This window comes from Sus scrofa, chromosome 14 (genome assembly GCF_054392235.1).
Source record: "Sus scrofa isolate SSC_HxYL_T2T_F1_AM1 chromosome 14, Sscrofa_HxYL_maternal_Yorkshire_Landrace_v2.0, whole genome shotgun sequence".
Classification (NCBI taxonomy): domain Eukaryota; kingdom Metazoa; phylum Chordata; class Mammalia; order Artiodactyla; family Suidae; genus Sus; species Sus scrofa.
In genome coordinates, this window is record NC_139396.1 from 56442067 (window position 1) to 56466184 (window position 24118).

General features: G+C 46.2%; 1 protein-coding gene across 17 annotated transcripts in view; it reads left to right on the forward strand.

Moving 5' to 3' along the window:
* NOS1 (nitric oxide synthase 1) overlaps nt 1-24118 on the forward strand; it is a 188654-nt gene that overhangs the window by 104002 nt on the left and 60534 nt on the right. For all 17 annotated transcript variants that reach the window (XR_014826158.1, XR_014826157.1, XM_021072695.2 and 14 more), the window contains 5 exons: nt 15597-15725; nt 17826-17971; nt 19968-20130; nt 20879-20970; nt 23782-23923. Coding sequence is in view for 15 of the 17 variants with exons in the window: in XM_021072695.2 (XP_020928354.2) it covers nt 15597-15725; nt 17826-17971; nt 19968-20130; nt 20879-20970; nt 23782-23923 (672 nt within the window). In the remaining 2 variants the exon portion in view is untranslated. The remainder of the gene's footprint in view (nt 1-15596; nt 15726-17825; nt 17972-19967; nt 20131-20878; nt 20971-23781; nt 23924-24118) is intronic.

Here is a 24118-nt window from a genome sequence, read left to right on the forward strand (position 1 = left end):
GCACATTTAAAAGATGTAAAAAATACATGGCAAAAACTTTTTCTTTCTCCCCTAATCCCAGCTACACAATTTCCCTCCCCAAAGGTGAGCGATATTGATCATTTTTGTGGTCCTTTTAGCAATATTTTATGCATCGACAAATACACAAACATAATTTTCATAGGTTTTTACCCAAATGAGAGCACATCAAACATATAGGCAGATCTTGTTTTATTGCAGTTTGTTTTACTGCATTTTCTTTTTTTACAAATTGAGGGTTTGTGGCAACCCTGCATCAAGCAAGTCTATTGGTGACTTTTTTCCAATAGCACTATTTTTAAACTGTGTACAGTTTTCTTAGACACAAAGTTATTGCACACTTAATAGACTATCTATAGTAGTATGGTATATAAAAGTTATATATAACTTATATATGCATTGGGAAACCAAAACATTTGTGTCACTCACTTTATTGTGATATTTGCTATTTTATGGTCTGGAACTGAACTCGTAGTATCCCCAGCATAAGCCTGTATTATTTTGTTCCCTGATCTTTCACGTGTCAACATATCTTAGAGATTAGTCCTAATTAGTAGGTAAAGAGAGTCCTGGTTCTTTTTCACAGCCATATAATACTCTATTATATGGCTCTGCCATATTTATTGAGCCAGTTTTCCAAAATAGACACATGGCCCATCACCAGTATTTTGCCATGACATTGCTATGATGAATGACATTTTGCAAATACCTCATTTGGCACCTGGGTGAGCTTATCAAAGGAATAAATTCCTAGAAGCAGAATTGTTGAGTCAAAGGTCATATACATTTGTGACTTGGGCAGAAATGGCCAAATTGCTACCCCTAGAGGTCACACCATTCCTACCTGCTAAGTAAGAGAATGACTTTCCCCCACAGTCTTGCCAACTCAGTGCATTATCAAACTGTTCTGTCTTTGCCTATCTGCTGAGGAGCATTTTAATAGCCAGGTCAATATGGTGTCCTGAGAGTGGCTAGATATGGCTAGAGATTAGCAGCACCTTTTTTCTCACCTGCCCAGACAGCTTATTGACCCGGTCCAAGCAACCCTGCTGAAGTATTTGAATTACTCACCTTTCCCCTGCACCACAGTCAAGTACAGGTGGAATGGCAAGTGGGAGGTCATAATGGGGTGATGGCCTGGGCCATTCAGCAGGTCATCTTCCTTCCCTCCACGAGGCCCAAGCCCTGGATGGCACAGGTCAGGTTGCCAAGCTCTTACTTTTGATGCTTAATCTATGGACAGCACCTTTGACCATCAACCCACATAAGTAGTGACTCATAGCCTCTCTATGTAGCATCACAGGGGAAGATGGGACATTCCAGAGCCTCGGAGGAATGTCCTGCTTTCCTTAGCTGCTATTTACAACTTCTCTTAAAAATATGGACAGTCCAACCACACTGAGCCTGTATTCTTATGGGACAGTGATCTGCCTGGACTGAGTGACAGCTGCCCCTACTACACAGGGCATGGGCTCTCTACTTTGCCACAATCCCCACCACTCCCTATTGTATCCTTCTCATTAAGGCCAACCATCCATTGTTGTTTATCATAACATGAGTGCTGTTGGTTTTCTTATAATAGTTAGAATGAAAGTTAATTCTGTTTTCATCTCTGTCTTTATTGTAAGTGGAGGCTAGAGATTGATGAGGAGGTTCACACATTTCAGGAAAGATGAGAAAGATTTCATGCTTTGTGAAAATGAAGAATATTCTTATATGTTTAATAGGCAACCAAGTGTTCAGTCTTGAGATCACCCAGCTTGCTTTACTGATTTACTTTACCTACCTTCCCCTTCTAGGCATTAGAGTTTGTGATTGCTGGTCTGCAGTAACCCCTGAGATCAGAGGTGTAGGGAAGACGCTGAGGAGGACTTGACCCCACCAGAAAGACCCTTAAAGTCCTGCTGAAATCTGAGCAAGAGCAGGGTTATGGCTATTTCCTTTCAGAGCGTCCACCTTGGTTAGACAGTGACAGCTTAAAAAACATCACCTTAAACTTCAAGCCTGAGGAGTAGGGCTCAATGTTGGAAGCAGGACAGTGGGATTAATAGGGCCAGTGACCTTTGCAGGGCATCATAATGAAGTAATCATTGTCTTAGTCCATTTGGGCTGCTGGAACAGAATACCATAAACTGGATGGCTTATAAACAACAGAAATTTATTTCCCACTGTCTCAAAGGCTGGGAAGTCCAAGATTAAGACTCCAGTAGATTTGATGTCTGATGCTGGGGGCAAGGGGGTCTTTCTGGGTTTCTTTTATAAGTGCACTAATCCCAATCATGAGGGCTCCACCCTCCTGACCTAATCACCTCCTAAAGGCCCTGCCTCCAGATACCATCACATTGGAGGTTAAGTTTCAACAGAGGAATTTTGGCAGCCGGGGAGAAGGGGTGGGGTTGCGGGGGGCATGAATATTCAGTCTATAACAATCAGGGGGAGGTGCTGAGAACTTGCCTTAAAGCCTCCTCTAAAATGGAAATTTCATTTCCTCAGAGAAGGAGAAAGGGTGCAGGAAAAAGAGGAAAAGACTGCGTCTTCCTGAGGTTAAGACAGCCAAGCAGTTATAGACATGGGAGCTCCTGGAAGCATGACATATGGTCCAGAAATGCTTGGATTTATACTCATTCCTTTGTCATTATCAAGTTCTCATTGTAGCCCGTGACCCAAAAAAGGTTCAAAATCACTGGCCTGTGAGATCACCCAGGCTCTGCTGTCTGAGACTCAAGTTTCCAAATGCCTCTCAGAAATACAGCTGAAAGGGAGTTCCTATTGTGGCTCAGTGGTGACAAACTCTACTAGTATCAAGAGGATGCAGGTTCGATCCCTGACCCTGCCCAGTGGGTTAAGGATCTGGAGTTGCCATGAGCTGTAGTGTAGGTTGCAGACTCGGCTCAGATCCCTCGTTGCTGTGACTGTGTTGTAGACTGGCAGCTGTAGCTCCAATTCAACCCCAAGCCTAAGAACTTCCATATTCCATGGGTGTGGCTCTAAAAGGCAGGAAAAAAAAAAAAAGAAGGGAGGGAGGGGGAGGGAGAAAGAGACAAACAGAAAGAAAGCAAGCTGAAAGGAAGCAGAGACCCAAGCGCTCAGTTATATTGGCGGCTCAGAGCTAAGGAAACAGTACCCTGCTAGACACCTCCATAGCCACAGGGCTCAGAAATATTTCCCAGGCTGAGCAAATTAATAGAAAACCCAGTGTTCTTCTTTCTGACTTGAAAGACCCGTTCCTATGCTCCGTCTCTTCTCTACCTGCTCAAAGCCCCTTTACCTGGAGCTCCTGGAATCGCCTTCCTTCCTCCCTCCCGGTTGTAACCCACATTTACTGCTTTTTTAGGCATCCATGGAGGGGGTAGCATTGTTAATAACACAAAGAGAGAGACCTAGCTGCTACCTGCCTTCCTGAGTCATGAAGAGACAGGAGCTGGTGGAGGAGCAGCTGGTCTACCTTTTCCCCAAGGACTGAGCAAAAGGCCACAGAGCCCAAGTGAAGCAGGACAGATGCAGGCTAGACCTGAAAAAGAACTTCCCGATTCACATGACTACAAGGTCCCTGGAGGAATAGTGTGGTCTGTCCCATCTTCCTTGATACTCCTGTTTGTCCAAATTCAAGGAAACTCAGCCATCAGGGCACCTTCTCTTAAATTAACCTCAGAAGGCTAAGATGTTAATCTTTACCTAGTGGTCATTTCTCTTACTAATAGATTGGGTCAGCAGTGGGTGGGGCCAGTGAGACTCAAGTCCCTGGTCATCAGAACACAGTGTGTGAATGACTTCATGATGCTTATCTTCAACATCCCCTTGCAAATTGCATCCAGGCTGGGCTGGTGGGTAGACTGAATCAGTCCACCCCTCACACACCAAATAGTCACCCAGTGCCTGCCATGTGCACAGCTCTGGGGTGAAAGTAAAGGTGAGCAAACATTGTTCTCCCTGCTCTTGAGACACTCGTGGATGAATGTGGGGAGACAGACACATGTACAGTGCAGTTAATCCTAAAATGGAGAGGGGCATAAGACACCAAGGGAACATAAATACCTCAGTAGGTATCAGGAAAGGTTTACCGGCACAGGTGACATTTGATCTGGGTTTTGAAGATCATGTAGGAGTTTGCCAAGAAACAAGTGGGGAACAGAATTGCAGTTTTAAAAGGAGCAGCTATGGCTGATAAACTACATTTCTTTCTTTCTCTTGCTAAGGGTCATTATTAGATATCTGAGGTCATCTTTGATGCTAATACCACCTGAGACACATATTAAGTTTTGATTCTACTCTAAAATCTGCTTACATAATAACCCACTCAAGTGGAAATGCTACCCTAAATTAATGATGTGAAAAAGTGTGGTTTGTCCATTCTCCCCAGGAAAACTTTGGATAGGGAATGAAGCCTTTCTCTACCCTTCTCATTAAGCATCTATTTCTCTTGCCTGCCTGATTTGCTTTCCTAAGGGGACAGGGGTAGAAGTGTACTCTACTTGGGGTCAGAACATCTATTTTCAGATGCTAATTCAGCATCCCCACCATCCTTAATGGGTGTGATGAGGGGGCTCTTAGGCCAGGGGGAAATGGCATTTCCATTTGGGATTCTGCCTTCCTATTTAGCCCCCTGCCCGTCTTGCCAGCCTCTTGCTGACAAAGGCAACCAGGTACTCAGAGAGATGATTCTTATTTTGAAATCTTCTTCCCCACCCATCCAACCACCTCATCAGGAACCTGGCATTTCCTCACCCCTGGGGACATAGGGTTTGCTGGCTTTCAAAATGTCAAAATCTGTTAAAAAGCATTTCCCCACTTCCAGGTAAGTGTCAGCATCGTCCCAGCCTCTGCAGAGGCCCAGGTGATAAAGCAAGGGGAGCGTGCTCATGGGCCCCCAATCTTCAGAGGTTCAGAGGTCTCCGGGGCCCTTCTTTCCATGAGAAAACATCCCAACTGGTCAGCTGCTGCTGGCTTTGCTGGAAATCAAGAGAGGGCAGCCAGACCCAGCTAGGCAGCATGGAGAAGGCGGCAAACTGGGGCAGCCCTCTGCCTCCCAGCAGCAACCCAGCATGCTGCAGGGGAACCTTCTAAGTCAGCCCTGACTCACTGCACATTGATGACGTTGCACTAAAAATAATAGTAACACTGATAACAATACCACCTTGCTGGGAGTGTGGCCAGGGTGTGGCCATTCCAGTCTCTGGACTCACTCACCCACAGCATTAGGCCAAGGGCTCAGCTCCGGGGTCAGCCCAGGTTTGGCCTGCTCCTCCCAGTGGCCATGGTCAGACAAACTAAATAACATCTGTGCTGAGGTTCGTAGGGGCTAAGAGATTCGTGGAGTTATGGGGAGGATGAAATGAGACGTATGAAATGATAGAATCTCCTGTGGTGATAAGAGTTAATATTTGTTGAGCAATGGCAGGCCCTGTGCCAAGCACTTTATTATCTTTTTAAAATAACTTTTATTGGAGTATAGTTGACTTAGGAAGTTGTGTTAGCTTCAGGTGTACAGCAAAGTAAATCAGTTATACGTATAGATATATCCATTTTTTTCAGATTCTTTTCCCATATAGGTTATTACACGATATTGAGTAGGTTATCCCGTGCTATACAGTAAGTCCCTATTACTTGTCTATTTTCTGAATAGTAATATGTATATGTCAATCTCAATACCCTAATTTATCACTCCCACGTTTCCTCTTTGGTAACCATGAATTTTATTTCAAAATCTTTGTATCTGTTTCAGTTTTGTAAGTTCTTTGGTATAATTTTTTGTTAGATTCTACATATTACTGATCTCATATGATATATGTCTTTCTGTCTGACTGACTTCACTCAATATAGTAATTTCTAGGTCCATCCATGTTGCTGCAAATGGCATTATTTCATTCTTTTTTTATGGCTAATATTCCATCGTATATATGTACCACATCTTCTTTATCCAATCTTTAGATCCACAATCTCATTTAATTCCCCAGCCCAAACCAGTAAAGTATGCTTATTGTTCACATTTTACAGATGAGTAAACTGAGGCTCAGAGGGTTTAGTAGCTTGATGATGGTCACATGACTAGCAAGTGAGTGAGATGGAACTTGACCCCAGGCCATGGAGCCCTAGAGCCCATTCTTGAACTCTGAAAGGCCTGGCATAGAATAAGCGCTCCAAAAATGTTCATGGTTGTTAATACTATTGTCGTCATTGTTATTTGGCTCATTATTATTTTGCTGATCTAGGCATTGCATTGCTAATTTATGTGAAGATGGATTGCTTGTGATTATATTGCAAATGTGAGGCAGATAGGGCAAGAAGCACTGTCCCCATTTTGCAGATGACACCCTTGTGGCCCAGAAAGGGAAAGTGACCACCCACTGAGTCTTGGTGACAAAGCCAAACCTCTTTCCCTTTATGACATCATCATCCCTGTCAATCATTCAAATCAATGTAGCGTATGGCATTTACCACCTGGGGCCAGACACTAGGACTTCACAGAGTGGGGAGCAGAAAGACCTAGATGGAAAAAAATAGGATTTTGAGGGCCTGGATTCCATGCCCAGCTCTGCCTGTCAGCTGAGAATTTGGAGATAATCACTTTACTTCTCAGAGCATCCATTTCCCCATCTGAAAAACAAGCTACCATGGGAAGTCCACAAACCAGTGGCTGTGCAGTGGCCTAGCCCAGGCGAGGTACAGAATAGGCATTTACTAAGTGTCACTAAAAATGAAATTGAAATGATCATGGCCCTTGAGTTCAGAGTCTAGATGTCATCTTTTCATCAAATAGCCTCAACATCCAGGAACTCCCACTCCCAAGAGAAGTTCCACACACAGACACATACGCAATAGTTGCCCCACACATGATATTTGGGGTTTTGTAGAGTCGTGCGCAGGTGTTCCCCACAGAGCCCACCTGGCTGGCTCTGGTAGATTCCATCAGCTGCATTCAGGATGTCATCTCGGGGCACCTATTAATTATTCCCTTCCCTAAGCCTGTCTCTCAGCCCTTGAGAAACTTCCTATGTTTTGAGATTAATTTCTCTCTGTGGGAAGGTGCCCCAAATCCCCAATATAAGCTGCAATTAAACCCATTTCTGCCTCACCTCTATCAGGCCAGGCATCCTTTGCCTTGATGTGGCTCATGACCAGAGTTAGACACTCAGGTTGGATTTTCTCCAAAGCATGTTCAGTCCCCCAGTCCCACCTCCTCGGGTTACCAAGTGTTCCTAGAGTGCCCTCAAACAGGGGACAAAGGATGGTTCCCAGGAATTTATATTGAACAGCGTGTTCCTCATTCCCAGTGCCAGCAGAATCCAAATATCACTGAAGTGCACCTCCTTCCACCCAGACCATCACCTGCTCAGTGACCTCCAGGGTCTTTATAAGACACTTGGTCAAGGGACCAGCCTTCCCTGTCCTGCTGCCTTAGTTGGTCAGAGCCAGGGTAGAACCAGGAAGTGGGGCCTGAATTCATATGTGTTTAGGTTCAGCCCTGCTGGAATTTCCACATATTTTGCTAACTATTTGTTTTAATAGTGAATAGATTCAATGCTAGCTGTGCAAGTGTTGTCTGAGTGGGACAATGACATTCTTGTTCAGGCATCAATGACACCCCTCTGTACGATCACTTATGGCACAAACCGTATTCAGATTCTCTCCCCAGATAGGCCAAGTTGGGTCAAAGTCATTTTTTCCTCCTCTCTTTCCAAGTGGATATCAGTTGCCAAGACCCCCTTCACACAGAGATTCTCAGAGGTCCACAGAGCCCCAACCCACTTTCTATTTTCTCAGGGTATTTTAAAAGATAAAAAACCGTCTAAAACATAATCACAAAGCTTGCTGTGCATTTTAAATATTTGCATTTAGCCAGTTAATGCTTTTCACAAACATGCACACAGTAAAATGCAATATCATAGGGATGGACCATAAAATAATTACAGACTTTCTCAAAATGAATTCATCACGCACCTACACATTGTGGTCTGGTAATGGGACCAAGTTTGAAGTTGTCTAATAATAAACACTAGTTGTCTAGTGTCTTGTGAGGTTACTGCAACTATAAGCATCCGCTCGTTTGGAGAAAGCATCCATAATCTAACCAAAGACCTCATCTCCAGAAGACCTTGCCTATGAACCAAAACTGTGGTAGTGAGTCTGACAGCCAAGGACCTTCCTCCATGATCATCCTCCACAGACTGCAGAACATGGACCATTGAGTCAGGGGAGACAGAGATGGGGAGAAGGGAACGAATAAGCAATCTCAAGCTTCTGTGGAGTTATTATAAAGAATGAATCACTTTAGAAATCATGCTTTGAATACACTACACGGAAATTATACTGCAGGGTACTTAACACTGTTGGTTAAGTTTTATAAGTAGCAATTTTTTAATTGCATGGATGGGTGCGTACCTGCCGGTGTGTGTGGGCCCACGGTTCTAGAACCTGAGCTACCACAGCTCCTCACTGAGTTACACTTGCTGCCCTGAAGAGCCGTACCCACAGATTGGAGCAGTGCCGCCTGGGGCTGCAGCTAAGGGGCTGCAGCATGGTGTGTGGCATCTGGCCCCTGGTGTGGATGGCTGGCTGCCCAGCTCAGCCACAGCGTGCTGCCCTCATTTTAAAACAAGCCAAGCAGGGCAAGTTGCTGCAGGCCTTTGATGGAGAAGCTGGTGCCAACAGGGCAAGAATTAGAAGTTACTTGATTTGTGCGGATTTGAGCATTGGCTCCTGGATTCATTTCCTAGAGCTGTTTCTTAGAGGAAGCACCACAAACCAGGTGGCTTAGGAATTTATTTTCTCAGCATCTAGAAACCAAAACTCTGAGATTAAGGTGGCTAGGGGGTTTGTTCCTTCTGAGGGATGTGAGGGAAGGATCTGCCCCAAGTCCTTCTCCTTGGCTCATAGATGACAGTCTTCGTGTTCACATGGCATTCGCCCTGTATATGCATCTGTCTACCAATTTCTCCTTTTTATAAGGATACCAGTCATGCTGGATTAGGGCCACCCTATTGACCTCATTTTAACTTAATCCTCTCTTTAAACATTCCAGGTAAGGTCACATTCTGAGGTCCTAGAGGTTAGGATAACAACATATGAATTGAGGGGACACAGTTCAACTCTTAAGAGTTCCTGAGATGTTCTGTGTCTGGCAGGTACTTCCCTCCCTGCTGTCAGCTCTTGTCCTGGTTTCAGTGTGAGGCTCCTGGCTGTGACAGCCCACAACAGGGGGAAGGACAGGATGCCTGACCCCTCTTTCTAGATCTTCCAGATTCTGATGTCTAGTATCTATCTTCCTGCCTTAAAATCCTCCCTCCACACCTTCCTCGCTCCTACTCCTTACTTCCCAACTTCTGCTAAGAGGCCCACGTCATCCCACTTATCCAGACTGTAAGTCTCTGATTCATTGTTGACTTTGTTCTTTTCCCTCTTATCCTCTCAGGCCACAAGGCTCTTGTCCTGCTTCTGGCACCCCAGTCTCCATCTCCTCCCTTCCTGTCTCATGCTACTGCAGCTGTATTTTCCACCTTCCTGCTCCACAGGAGTTCCCTCCCAGCTCTCTCAGTTTACCCTCTCCTTCCTGCAGTCCTTGCAGTCCTGTAGTTCCTAAAAAGCTTGGATAGGTCATCCCCTCCATCAGGCAACGTCAGGGGTTCTTTACTGTCTATTAATTCAAGGCCAAAGACTTTGGCTTGGCATTGAAGGGACTCAACAGTTTCGCAATGCATTAGACCTTCTATTAAATAGCTCAGGCCAGGGAGTTCCCATTGTGGCTCAGCAAAAACGAACCTGACTAGTATCCATGAGAATGCAGGTTCAATCTCTGGCCTTGCTCAGTGGGTTAAGGATCTGGCATTGCTGCAAGCTGTGGTGTGTGTCTCCGACACAGTTCAGAACTGACATTGCTGTGGCTGTGGCTAAGGCATAGGCTGGCAGCTGTAGTTCCAATTCGACCCCTAGCCTGGGAACTTCCGTATGACATACCTGTGACCCTAAAATAAATAAATAAAAACAGCTCAGGCTGCCGTAACAACATGCCACAGACTCAGCAGCTGAAACAACAGAAAGTTATATCTCACAGTTCTGGAGGGTAGAGGTCCAAGGTCAGGGCGCCAGCATGGTCACATTTGGTAAGGGCTCTTCTGGGCTTGTAGACAGCCATTGTGTCCTCACATAGCCTGTGCACACAGGGAAAGAGAGAGAAATCTTTCTTTTCTTCGTATAAGGCCACTAATCCTATCAGATTATGGTCCTACCCTTACGACTTCATTTAACCTTTATTACTTTTTAAAAGCCCTATCTCTGAATATGTCACAATGGGAGCCGGCGCTTCCACATATGAATTTGGGAGGATCAAATTCAGTGCATAGCAGACCTAAAATGTTTGTTGAACATGTACTGTGTGCTAGGCTCTGTCTGGGGGCTGGAGACAGAGCCAAGTGAAGGATGGGAAGGCAAAGAACTGTATCTATATCTAAGTATCTATAAAGAGATTTGTAAATCTATATAAAATAAAGAGAGATAATCACATATATTCACATGCAAACACATATACATTCCCAAGTTGCAGACAGTGGTAGGTGCTATGAATAAAAATAAAACATGGAGTTCCCACTGTGGCTCAGCAGTAATGAACCAGGCTAGTATCCATAAGGATGTGGGTTTAGTCCCTAGTCCCATAGGGATCCAGCATTGCCATGAGCTGTGGTATACGTCACAGACACAGCTCAAATCTGGTGTTGCTCTAGCTGTGGTGTAGGCTGGCAGCTGCAGCTCCAATTCCGCCCCTAGCCTGGGAAATTCTATATGCTGCACCCGTGGCCCTAAAAAGCAAATAAAATAAAATATGTTAAGAGATCAAGGAGTAACAGAGCTAGGGAGCTGTTTGAAAGAAGTATCAGGAGTGACCTCTAACTCAGCAATGTTTGAGTGGACGGAGACATAAGATAGCTTGAAGTTCAGCCACTGAAATTCAACCCTTTAGATCAGGAGTCTGCAAACTTTTTCTATAAAGAAGGTAGGAAATATTTTTGGCTATGTGAGCTAACCAATCTTATTTCCATCACAACTACCCCACTCTGCCATTGTATTACAAAAGCAGCCGTGGATGATACAGAAACAAAATGAGGTTGGCTGTGTGCCAATAAAACCTTATTCACAAACATTGAAATTCAAACTTCATAAAACTTCCACATGTCCTGAAACATCATCCTTTTGATTTTTTTATTCAACGTGTCTTAAATGGGAAAACCATTTTAGCCCATGGGCTATACCAAACAGGTGGTATACAAACAGGCAGGCCACAGTTTGCAAACCCCTACTTTAGAGCATGCAGGTGTAAAGTGCTTCTCCCAAGAGAGTGGGGACCGCTGCTGGGCCTTGAACACAAGTCCCTGGCACATAGTAGGTACTCAGTGTGTATTTATTGACAACGAGAAAGAAGGGAAGGAAGTTGCGGAGCAAGGAATCCGGGTGTCAGGGATCCTAACAGGTGAATTCCTGGCTCAGGGCCCCAGGCTGACATGACCTCACCTGTTGTTTCCTCTTGGGCTGCAAGATCATTTATCTTCCATCTCCTCAGACTCCCAAAGCAAAGAGGTGTTGACAAAGCCTTTGAAATGCCCACAAGCTCAGAGCCTCCTCTGCAAATGTAGGAGCAGGCATCCAGGAACCCTCCCACAGAATCCACTGAAATGGAGTCAGTGTCTCCCACCACCTGAAAAGTTCCCATTGTCTCCCATTCTTCCCAGACACAAATCCAGGAAAGAACACACGTAGCCACAGGCCACATGTGCCCTGTCACCAGCTTAATAGCCCACAAGTGCCACTAATCTGAATTTTTAGTGCAAGCCCTTCGGTCCCCACTCAGAAAAGCCATTTGCATCCCCCACACAGGGCCCCTGACTGCTATATTAATCTCTCTGTTTGTCCCCTCCTGAGTCATCTAATATTACTGCTGGCTAATTAAAACATCAAAGCCCAAGTACAACAGCCCTGCCAGAGGCCTCCTAATGCCTGGTTTCAAGTGTGCAGTTCATACAGCCTGGGGTGGAGAATGGCATGGCTCTTGCCTGGACCCCCAATTACTTGGCTTATAATGACCACCCCTCGCACATCTGGAACCTCAACAGATGGCCTCTTTCATTGCCTGTATCTCACTCCCTCTGCCCTGCCCACAAAGGCTGCCGGCAGCCCGCCCACCGGCCGTATCCACCGGTCCTGGGCCCAACCCCAACGCCAACACCATGTCTGTTATTCCCTCTCTGGGATTCTAGCCGCTCCTCAACCTCCAGCATATTCAGTGGATGGTGGAAAGGGTTTCTAAACTGGCTAAGTGATGCCTGGGCTTTAGGGAGGATGGCTAGGGCACCTCCCCCATGGACAAGGAAGGATTTTATTTCCTCAAGGATGCAGGTCGTTGCATGATCAGAGGAATTTGTCACCACAAAGGCTAGCCCATTACCTGTGCATCTGCTGGAAAAGACAGGAGTGGGAATAGAATCCTAAAAGGTTTAGGATGTCTGGAAAGGTCTTCAAAGGAAGTGGAATTGTTTCTACATGGCTTCATGTGGGGACATAAGTAAAATAACTTAAGTTTGGGGTTAATAGATGCAAACTATTACATTTAGAATAGCTAAGGAGTTCCCATCATGGCTCAGCAATTAACGAACCCAACTAACATCCATGAGAACATGGGTTCCATCCCTGGCCTTTCTCAGCGTGTTTAGGATCCATCATTGCCATGAGCTGTGGTGTAGGTTGCAGACGTGCCTCGGATCCCATGTTGCTATGGCTGTGGTGTAGGCCGGTGGCTATAGCTCCGATTTGACCCCTATCCTGGGAAACTCCCTATGCCGTGGATGTGGCCCTAAAAAGACAAATAAAAAATTTAGAATGGATAAGCAATGAGGTCCTACTATAGAGCACAGGGAACAAAATCCAGTCTCTTGGGATAGAACATGATGGAAGACAGTATAAGAAAAAGAATGTGTATGTCTGTGTATGACTGGGTCACTTTTCTGTACAGCAAAAATTGGCACCGTATTTTCAATCAACTACACTTCAATAAAAAAAAATTTAAGAGTTTAGTAGGATAGAAGAGCAAATAAAGAATGAAAGGAGGAATGCACCCAAATTATTCTCCTGCTCCCAGGGTGGTTGTATAGTAGGAATTCTTGTAGCAGTAGTCATCATAATGAGGCTAGAAATTGTACGAGTAATAGCAGAATAATGACACCAATGGTGATGAGGAATGACTGCAATTTAGGAGGCGATTGCAATCACTCATGAAAGATGATGGTGGCTTGGGCAGGGTGCTGCCCAGTAGGTAGAGAGAATGAGGACCAAGTGGATTCTAGAGCTATGTAGAAGGCTAAAATGGATAGGAGCTGGGGATGGATGGGATGTGGAGGACCAAGAGGATGATATCCAGGACAGCTCCTCCCTGTGGTGTGCACAAGTGGTAGATAGATGGTGGTGCCCAGCACTGAGATGAGAACCCCTGGGAATGACCGGATCTGGGGCCAGGGCAGGGAGGTGTGGAAGATAATGAGTCATGATACCTTCCTTCTGTTCTCTGCTATTGCTCCCTGCACTGTTCTGGCACTATCTTTAACAGTGGCATGCTGTCACCTGCCTCTGTTCCCCAAACTCCAACATGGCGGCATGGACACGTTCGCATAGAGCTCCTGTTCCACTGGGCAAAAGGTAGCTATGATACACCTCTCACCTCTCTGCCAGCAAGGCCCTGCTCTCTCTTCTTTGCCTGGTTAACACCTTACTGTCCTTCAGGTCTTAACTTAGAAGACGCATGCTCCAGGTCAGGTGCACTGCCAGCATCCCTCATTGTAATACCCATTGCACTCAATTACATTGGCTCGTTTGATCACCACCCCCATTGGGCTGTGAACTCCAGAAGGGCAGAGATCACATCTGTCTAGTTTGTCTCTGTAGCCCTGGCCCTTCCTGCCTTGCCTGGCACATAGCCGATACTCAATAAATATATGCTGAATGAATGAATGGAGTGAATTGAACATGACGGCCAAGAAGCAGTTTAGTCTAATAGTTACCGGCATGGTTTGAAAGCTAGACTGCCAGGATTTGACTCCTGGCTCCAGTTTACTAGCTCTGGGATCTTGAACAGTTCAGTTAATCTCTCTATGCCTCAGTTTCCTCATCTCTAAAATGGGAATGATAAGGTTGTTGCTTGGCACATGCAGGTGCTCATTGAAGGCTAGTTTTCAGGAGCAGTCCTTCAGAATTCTCTGTGGTTTGTGTCCTGGACTTACACCAATTTAATCCTAATTCACAGCTCTCTTACCAGCCTGAGCATCTCTAAGCCGAGCAGATATGGACCCTGCCTACTTTTTGACTTCATCTCCTTGTACTCATCCTCACTCACACACTCCAGACCTACTGCCTCCTTGCTGCTCCCTTGAACTTAGGAAGCTCATCCCTGGTTCAGGGCCTTTGCCCTTGCTTTTCCCCCTCCACTTTGTCACCATCACTTCCCTCTGTATTATATTCTTATCAGCACCCGAAACTATTTCATCCATGTATTAGTTTACTTATTCTTTATCTCCACTTCTCCCAAAACAATGTTCCAGAAGGACAAGGATTCTGATTGTCTTGTTCACAAGGATTCTGAGTGTCCCCAACACCTAACAGTGCCAAGCACATAGTAGGTGCTCAATAAATACAATTTGCATGTGCGAATGCCCTGCCTCAAGGTCACTGCACACTGTTCTCCTCTTTGGCACAAGTGTCACTCAAGATTGCCTCATCTTCTCCCATCTCTGGTGTGTTGGTTGTGCCCACTGCCTCTCCCTTAGATTTGCTGATGTTTTTCTGATGCATGAGCACACCTCTGCCCAGGCAGGTAGACAACTACTCAGAAACACCCAAGACAGAATGTAATCCTTATCTATGAGGTTTAAAATGGATGGGCCAACACTGGTCTGCCCAGGCTTATCCCCTCACCTACTGGTCAACTTACAGAAGTAAAGGCAAACAGGAAAATGAAGACATTTAAGTGGAGAGAAGGGTAAGTGCAAAGGCCCTGAGGAAGGGACGTGGGTAGACTTTTTGAAAAGCAGAAACCTGAAATCGGGGGTACATATTCCATGCTTCAAACCTTTCTAAAGTAAACTTTTTGTTTTCCTAGTACTTGCCAGACATGGTGAGTTTGGGCTATGGCAGAAAAGCCTAGAAATCCAAGTAACTTGACCCAGCCTCAGGTTTGATTCTGTAGCCCTGAGGGCTGTTATCATTCAGAGACTGATAGTGTTCTTTCAGTCATGTATTCATTCAACTAACATCAATTCCCTGCGATGTGCCAGACCCTATGCTACATGCCTGAGAGACCACCTTTGAGTTCTTGATCCCTCTCCCCAGGACAGAACCCAAAATGTTATTCCATGGCACCTCCTTCTGCACAGGTAGAAGGATGAGGTTCCCAGCTACCTTGCACATGTCAACCCCAGAGGGTCACAGGCAGTGGGTGACTGGGGCTAGATTCCAGGAAGAGCACTGCCTCTCCTCATCTCAGTGGAGACAATCTTCCAGTGCCCCCAAGACCCTGCCTAATACCCTATCTTCATTCTCTCCTCCAGCCCCCTGCCTCGGGAAAACAGTCTCCCACCAAGAATGGCAGCCCATCCAAGTGTCCCCGCTTCCTCAAGGTCAAGAACTGGGAGACTGACGTGGTTCTGTCTGACACCCTCCACCTTAAGAGCACATTGGTAAGTATCCCAGCAGAGAGTAGACCAGGGTTTTTCAACCCCAGCAACATCCACACATGGGCCTGAGTAATTCTCGTTGTGGGGACCACTCGATGCATTGTAGGTTTGAGCATCGCTCCTGACCTGTACCACTCGATGCCAGTACCTACCCCCCCCCCAAGATGTGACAATCAAATATCTCCAGATAATACCAGGTGTCCCCTGGGTAGGAAACTCACCCCCATTTGAGAACCATTGGTGGATACTTACTTAGGCAAATACGTTTTTCTTTGTCTGCACTCATTTAATTCCTGGGCCAGGGATTAAATGGGAGTAGCAGCTGAGACCTACGTCATGGCTGCCACAATGCCAGATCCTTAACCCACTGAGCCACACAGGAACTCCCGCAAATACTTTTTATTTGTGTACCTTGTACCCAAAAGAATCCAAAGGGTATTGCTTGTTCCAAGTACATTCTTTTTACCTCTCACAGTCTGACCATTGATGGAGTTCTGGACAAAACCTTGTTTTCACAGTCTGTCCTCTAAATTTTTATGTTTTCAAGTCAATAAATCAGTCTATTGAAAACGGACCTCTTGGAGGACTGTTGTATCAGTTAGCTATCAAAGTGTAACACACTGCCCCGGAACTTAGTGACCAAAAATAACCACCACTTGTTATCTTTCAAAAGCCTACAGGTTGGCTGGGTGGTTCTGCTGATCTCAGCAGATCTCAGGCTTCTGTGGTCATCCGAGGGGTCAGCTCTGGGCAGGCTGGGCTAGGATGGCCCTGGCTGGGATAACTCAACTCTGCTCCATGTGGCCTCTCATCCTCCAGGAAGCTAGCTTGCTCTCCTTCACACTCAGCTTGCAGGGTCCTGAGGAATGAGCAGAAATATTAAGATCTCTTGAGGCATAGATGGAATGGGCACAGTGTCACTTCTGCCATACTCTACTGGCCCAAACCAGCTAGATTCAAAAGGAGAGGGAACAGGAGTTCCTGTTGTGGCTCAGTAGTAACAAACCCGACTAGTATCCACGAAGATGCAGTTCAATTCCTGGCCTCGCTCAGTGGGTTAGGGATCCATTGTTGCCATGAGCTGTGGTGTAGGCTGCAGATGTTACTGTGGCTCTGGTGTAGGCTGACAGCTGCAGGTCTGATTCAGCCCCTAGCCTGGGAACCTCCCTATGCCACACGTGCAGCCCTTAAAACAAAAACGGAGTGGGAACAGACCTCACCTCTTGATGAGAATAGCTATAAAGTCATATAGCAAAGGGTGTGAATACAGGAAGGGGAAGAACTGGGACTGTTTTCTGCAACCCACTTCCCATAGATACATTCAAAGGAGTCACTATAATCACTCTACTAGTTCCTTTTTTTTTTTTTTTTTTCCGCCGTCCACAACATATGGAGTTCCCAGGCCAGGGATCAGATCCTAGCTGCAGTTGAAACCTGTGCCACAGCTGTGGCAACACTGGATCCTTTAACCTACTGTGCTGGACCAGGGATCAAACCTGCATCCTGGTGCTGCAGAGACACCACCAATCCAGTTGTACTATAGCAGGAACTTCTACTAGCTCCCTCTTGATCAAATGTAAGGTCAAAACATTTGGAGAGAGGAGTTCCCATTTTAGCTCAGTGAGGTAAGAACCTGACTAGTATCCATGAGGATGCAGGTTTAATCCCTAGCCTCACTCAGTGGGTTAAGGATTCGGCATTGCCATGAGCTGTGGCGTACGTCACAGATGCAGCTTGGATCCTGTGTTGCTGTGGCTGTGGTGTAGACAGCAGCTCCGATTCAACCTCTAACCCAGAAACTTCCTTAAGCTGCAGATGCAGCCATAAAAAAAAGAAAAATATATTGGGGGATTCAGTGCCAATGGTTCTGATTCCCAGGGAATGGCAATCACAAAGCCCCTCTTCCTATTAAAATGCTCCTTATCCATTCCTTAACTTGGTGGATGACTGTGTTCACCATTGATTGGAAGCTGGTATGTGGGAAATCCCTTTTGGAAATTAAAGGCCAGGGAAACTCCACCATGAATGTCAGATCCAAGTGCACAGACCTACATGTGCCACACTTGGGTAAAACTGAGTAATAGCCCAAATCTTTCCTTCCAGGGAACAGGATGCACTGAGCACATCTGTATGGGGTCCGTCATGCTTCCTTCTCAGCACATACGAAGGCCCGAAGATGTCCGCACAAAAGAACAGCTCTTTCCTCTCGCCAAAGAGTTCATTGATCAGTATTACTCGTCAATTAAAAGGCAAGTTCATGTTGACTCTGAGTACTAGGTACAAAGACTTCAAGTCCAACTTTGCAGACAGTTGTACCAAGATCTTAGCATTCGGCCTCTACCTGCCATACACAGAGGTTGAAAGCTGGTAGCACAAGGGCCAGATCTGGCCCCCAGAAATGTTTTTGTTTAGCTTGCCAAGTGGGGCTTACATTTGAAACATTTCAAGCAATTCCATGCCTAGGTGTATTCCCTAAAGAAACTTTCACGCTTGTTTATAAGAAGGTCTGCATAAGAATGTTCACTGTGGAGTTCCCTAGGGGCTAGGTGGGTTGAGGATCTGGTGTTGTTACTGCTGTGGCTCTGGTTACTGCTGTGAGGCAGGTTCAATCCCTGGAGCTGGGAATTTCTGTATGCCATGGGTGCATCCAAAGAAAAGAGGGAATGAAGGAAGGAAGAGTGAGCCCAGAAAATTGTTATAATAGGAAAAAAAATAAAATTAAGAGTCAACTGGAAACTACCTCAACTCCATCAGCAGGAGAATGTATAAGTAAATTCTGGCATTTTCTGTGGTGGAATTTATACAGCTATGAAAATGAGCAGGTTAAAGCTTTGCATGTTCCTGGAAATGAAGCACACAGCTTTGAGCAAAAGAAAGAAAGGGCATGGGAATTTTCTTGTGGGGCAAAAGTGAAGGATCTGGCATTGTCACTGTAGTGGCTTGGATTGCTGCTGTGGCACAAGTTTCATTCCTGGCCCAGGAGATTCTGCATTCCATGGTGTGGCTGGAAGGAAGGAAGGAAGGGAGGGAGGGAGGGAGGGAGAGAGGAAGGACAGGTTGCAGAAGGATACATTCAGGACAGTACCATTTATATAAACTTTTTAAACCTGCAGAATCTTCCTACCCAAAATTTATACACAAGTGGCAAAAATATAAACAAAAGCATGAGAATGCTAAATGCCACATTCCAAATAGCACTCACTTCTGAAAAGGAAGTGGGCTAGAGTGGGGAGTAGTCCCCAAGAAACTATATTTTCTTATTTATTTATAAGGACAGGCTTGGGACATGGATGTTCATTATATTATTCTCTATACCTTTTGTAAGCCTGAAGCACTTTTCATTAGAAATTTTTTTTTCTTTTTATGGCCACACCTGCAGCATATGGAAGTTCCCAGGCTGGGGGCTGAATCACAGCTGCAGCTGCCAGCCTACGCCACAGCCATAGCAATACCAGATCCAAGCCGTGTCTGCCACCTATGCTGCAGCTTGCGGCAATGCTGGATCTTCAACCCAGTGAGTGAGGCCAGGGATCAAACCCACATCCTCATGGAAACCATGTCATTTTCTTAACCCACTGAGCAGAAAAGGAACTCCTTCATAAGAATTTTTTTAACTTTCTAAAATTGATTTCATCACCACCGTTTAAAATTGAGTTCTCGGAGTTCCCATTATGGCTCAGCAGTTAGCAAACCTGACAAGCATCCATGAGGATGCAGGTTCGATCCCTGGCCTCGCTCAGTGGGTTAAGGATCTGGCATTGCCGTGAGCTGTGGTGTAGGTCACCAACACTGCTCAGACCCCACATTGCTGTGGCTCTGGCCTAGACCAGCAGCTATAGCTCCAATTGGACCCCTAGCCTGGGACCCTCCATATGCCCTGAAAAGGCAAAAAGACCAAAAAATAAAATAAAATAAAATTGAGTTTCCTTTAGAAATCAGATTTGCAATCTCTTGAAAGAAGATCTGGCAGTACCAGGTCCCCATTCCTATCAAGCAACAACAGACTGGAACAGAGTTTTGGTCCTCTTTGGACCAGGTGTAGGCTCACCATTTTACCACAGTCGCCACCCAGCCAGTTTACATACTGCCGGGCCTTTGTCAGCATATGAGTTTTTGACAATCTGCTTCATGCTTCAGCTATTGTGTCCAGATATTCAGCCTCTCTGTTGGCTTCTGGCCTCCTTCCACCAACCTCTCATTTAGGAGAGAAGGTGATGCTCCCCTGTTCCTTCCCTCCTCCCTCAGATTCGGCTCCAAAGCCCACATGGAGAGGCTGGAGGAGGTGAACAAAGAGATTGAAACCACCAGCACCTACCAGCTCAAGGACACAGAGCTCATCTACGGGGCCAAGCACGCCTGGCGGAATGCCTCCCGCTGCGTGGGCAGGATCCAGTGGTCCAAGCTGCAGGTGGGCAGTCAGGCTCAGATACTGGTGAGGTTTCTTTTTTTTGGGGGGGGGGAGGGATGAGCTTTAAAAAGGGTCAGCTCCTACTAAGGACACCTGGTGGCCAGGGTAAATTATCAGATGGTGATCATGGGGCCCCAAATACTCAGATCATGATGAATCTGGCTCATAGTCATGCCTATTTCGTTAACACAATGAGCTTTTAAATTGAATTTACATGTCTCTTGGTAGGACTTATAATTTCCAGTTTACCACAGACCCCACTCCTCCCTTTTGTCTTACACCTACTCTCTTAGTTTATTTATGTGATCTGCCTACTCCCTGAAAGCATTAGATTCTGTGTCCCCTGGTATGATTTCTCCCCCTCCTCTGAGGAATAGTTTCAAGTTGAAAGCAGATTAGTTATCAGTCTTGGGGGGGGGTTGTTTGATTTTGTTTAAGTCCCTAATCCCCAGTAATCTCATAGGAGATACAGCCAGCCCATTAAAACCCCCACCTTTGTTCAGCATCCCTTTTCCACATTCACTCCATGCTTACTTTTAGGGGATTTTTCCTGGTTCGATTGGCCATGGTTATCAGGTCAGATAAAAGATAATATAAAACCCGGCCCGGGGCTTAGTGAAGAGAAGCTTGCTTCCCCAACGGGGCAGCAGCTGGAGTGGGCTCTGAGCACTCCTCCTATGGGAAGGCTACCCTGGGGGAGCCAAATGGGGGAGGAGGACACAATCGATGCCATGATGTGCTCTCCCAGGTGTTCGATGCCCGCGACTGTACCACGGCTCACGGGATGTTCAACTACATCTGTAACCACATCAAGTATGCCACCAACAAAGGGAACCTCAGGTGAGCTGATCACCGTGGGGGAGGGGAGTCTAACATCCCCACAGTGTTGACCCTTGGGTCTGGGGTTGGTTCACCTGCCAGGGAAATGCTCCCCCTCTTTTCTCGGGGACACATGCTGAGCTGGGAGAGGTGTCTGGTGTCCTCGTTCTAAGCGCCATGTGCCTTCCCTCCCAGGAGAAACAGACTCCTGTGTGGTTTGCAAAACTACAGAAACCAAAATTACATTCATCCCAGAGTTCCATCATGGATCAGCAGGTTAAGGATCCGGCATTGTCACTGCTGTGACATGGGTTCGATCCTTGGCCCAGGGACTTCTGCATGCCATGGGCACAGCCAAAAAAAAAAAAAAAAAAAAAAAAATCATATTCATCCCACAGTTTAATATCACCCCTGGAGGAAACAGGAAGAGATGTTTCAGATTCCCCGGAGTAGGAACATCCCATTGCCAGTGGTGATCTGCTTTTAGCAGCTCCTGCTCTGTTGCCTGGAGCTGCCTCTGAGGATCCCTGGATTTAAAAGGCAATTTCTCTTCTTGTGGGAACCACCCCTTCCGATTCCACCCAGCCAAACCACACCTAGGACTTCTCTTACACCCCATGAAGAACAAAGCCACAGGGTGCAGGCCAAGACAGGAAGGCACCATTCTGAGCTGGTGGCTTCCATGCTGGCAAGGCTCAGCTGGGAGAGGAGCAGCTGGAAGGCAACAGCTGGGGCCCTGCAGACAGGCAGTGACACTTGTTAATCCTGCTCCCTCCATCCTGCCTTAGCATCTGTTCCCAGCTGCTGAGGACCAGCCCCACCTTGGGGCCACACAGGACCACTGCAGGGATATTCCCACCAGCCCTCAGGCTACATTGAACTCATCCTCCAAAATGGCTTAGTGGCATTAAGCATGGATTTTCTTGAACCAGTCTCTTCCTTGAGATAGAAATGTTGTTTCTGAGCCCACTAACAGGAAAAAGAGCCTATAATTTAAGCCCAGGGTCTGCTTGGGAAATTTGTATTCAGATCACTTTCCTAAAAGACCTCACCCCTCAGAGAAAAACAAAGAACCTTCCTACATATCCTGAGCATTAAAGGAGGGCCCAGTCGAGGTACTAACTCAAGGAACTTATGGGTTATTTGGGTAGTTTTCAAATGGTGCTGCGATGAGGTGACATGGGTGGGGCTATGCAGTGCCCCTTTTTTTAATTCTCTCTTGGGAGGAGGTCCTAGATGAGATCTTCTGTGAATGAAATATTCAACTGTTTCTTTTTTAAACAATGAGAGGGCATATGACAATGTATACTGTATTGAAATAATCTAAACATAAGGGAGGAAGGCAGGCAAGGGAGATGAAGGGAGGGAGAGAGAGACTCATCAAACAGTATAGGACATTCGACCTGCCATTCAGTGACATTATGCTTAGAAGACTTGGGAGACAGGAGGCATAAATCCCTTCTATGTCTTCCATTGGTCTCATTCCCACAGACAGAGTAAGCATCCCACCCCACCATGTGTGATTCTGCTGTTTCTAAACATGCTTCTTAAATATACATAAACAAATATAAACGCATTTTATCGGCTGCTCAACCAAAGAAACAGCCATGTGCTTTAATGCTGGAGGGAGAGGCTGACGGTTTGACTCATTCTGTGTTCATCTCCAATATGGCGCCTTTGCCAGGAGATTCTTAAGAGCATCTTTGGCTTTATATGACTTTCACCTTCAGCCTGGGTTCTAGACTCACCCGCAGGTGCAGTGCCCCACTCCCTGCAGTATTAAATGAGATATTGCCTTGTACAGATGGTGAAACCTAAATGTTCTCAGAAAGGAGGCCCTGACAACTAGACAAGACAGAGGCTGTTGTGTGGAGAAAGTGAGCTTGAGTCAGACCTTGAATTTGGGTCCATGACAGCAGAAAAGGATTCCAGCCAAGGGAGGCAGCAGGTTGTCTATGGGAGCAGACCAGTGAGCATGGAAGAGACCTGCAATGTCATCCTCATGTTGACACAAGCCAGGATGTTTCCACAGCCTGGGGTTTGGTCCATGGATGGAACTGATGGGTCCAAGGTGACAGGAGCTCCGGGCAGGAGATAACATTGAACCACTTCATGAAAAAGTTATTCTCCTTACCACTTTTTTCCATCCTTCTGATGGTGCCCCAAGGAGAAAGACATCATTAACACCTCTCCAGACTGCTTTTAGCAAAAAGAAAGCAGGGCTCCAGCAAGGTGTGTGCTTCAGACAATGATGTTTTTCTACAATTTAATAACACAGTGGCCCGTTTAGGTGGGCAAGGCCGGGGGCAATCTCCAGTTTTCTTTTAATGTAAATAAATATGAGTACAAATGGAGGTTGATTTCTTATTAATCGTAAGTCGGTAGATTTTGGTGTGGTACAGGGGGTGGGCAAATGGAGCACTAATTAATGACAGTGGTAAGAGAAAGATGAGAACTGGAAATCAATGGTAAGTTCTTAAAAGGAAACAGATCTGATGTCTTTTCCCTGAGGATTACCTGCTGCAAAAGAACTTTCTGGAAAACTGGCCCAAGTCAAGACTGTTTGAAAGTCTTCAGTTAGAGAAGCACTCTCCTTCCTTTAGTGAGCTGGCACCAGGCCTCCCATCCTCCACCCACCCTCACCCAGTGATCCACTGGAGGGACAGAGCAGGGTCCCTCCCCTTCCAACAGCTGCTCCATGGGCCCTGGGGACCTGGGCACAGATGTGATCCATTCTGAACCTCATGCATTCATTGGCCTGGGTGATACTTTCTCCAGGAGGCTCCCAAAGTGCCAGCCCCATCCTGACGTGTGCCCCTCTCTCCACCGCAGATCTGCCATCACCATATTTCCCCAGAGGACTGACGGCAAGCATGACTTCCGAGTCTGGAACTCCCAGCTCATCCGCTATGCCGGCTACAAGCAGCCCGATGGCTCCATCCTGGGGGATCCAGCCAATGTGGCGTTCACGGAGGTGCGTGCTCCCCACCCACCCCAAGCTGGGCTCTCATTCCCCCAAAATGTCTGTATCCACAGACTTGTCTTAGTAATATTGTCATGATAGGGAGAGCAGTCGGCAGGATGCAGGTTCCTCATCTGCAGACTTCCTGCTCCACTGATCAGCCTCCAGTCCAGCCAGTTCCATTATACCTGGTCATTTGGTCATTTT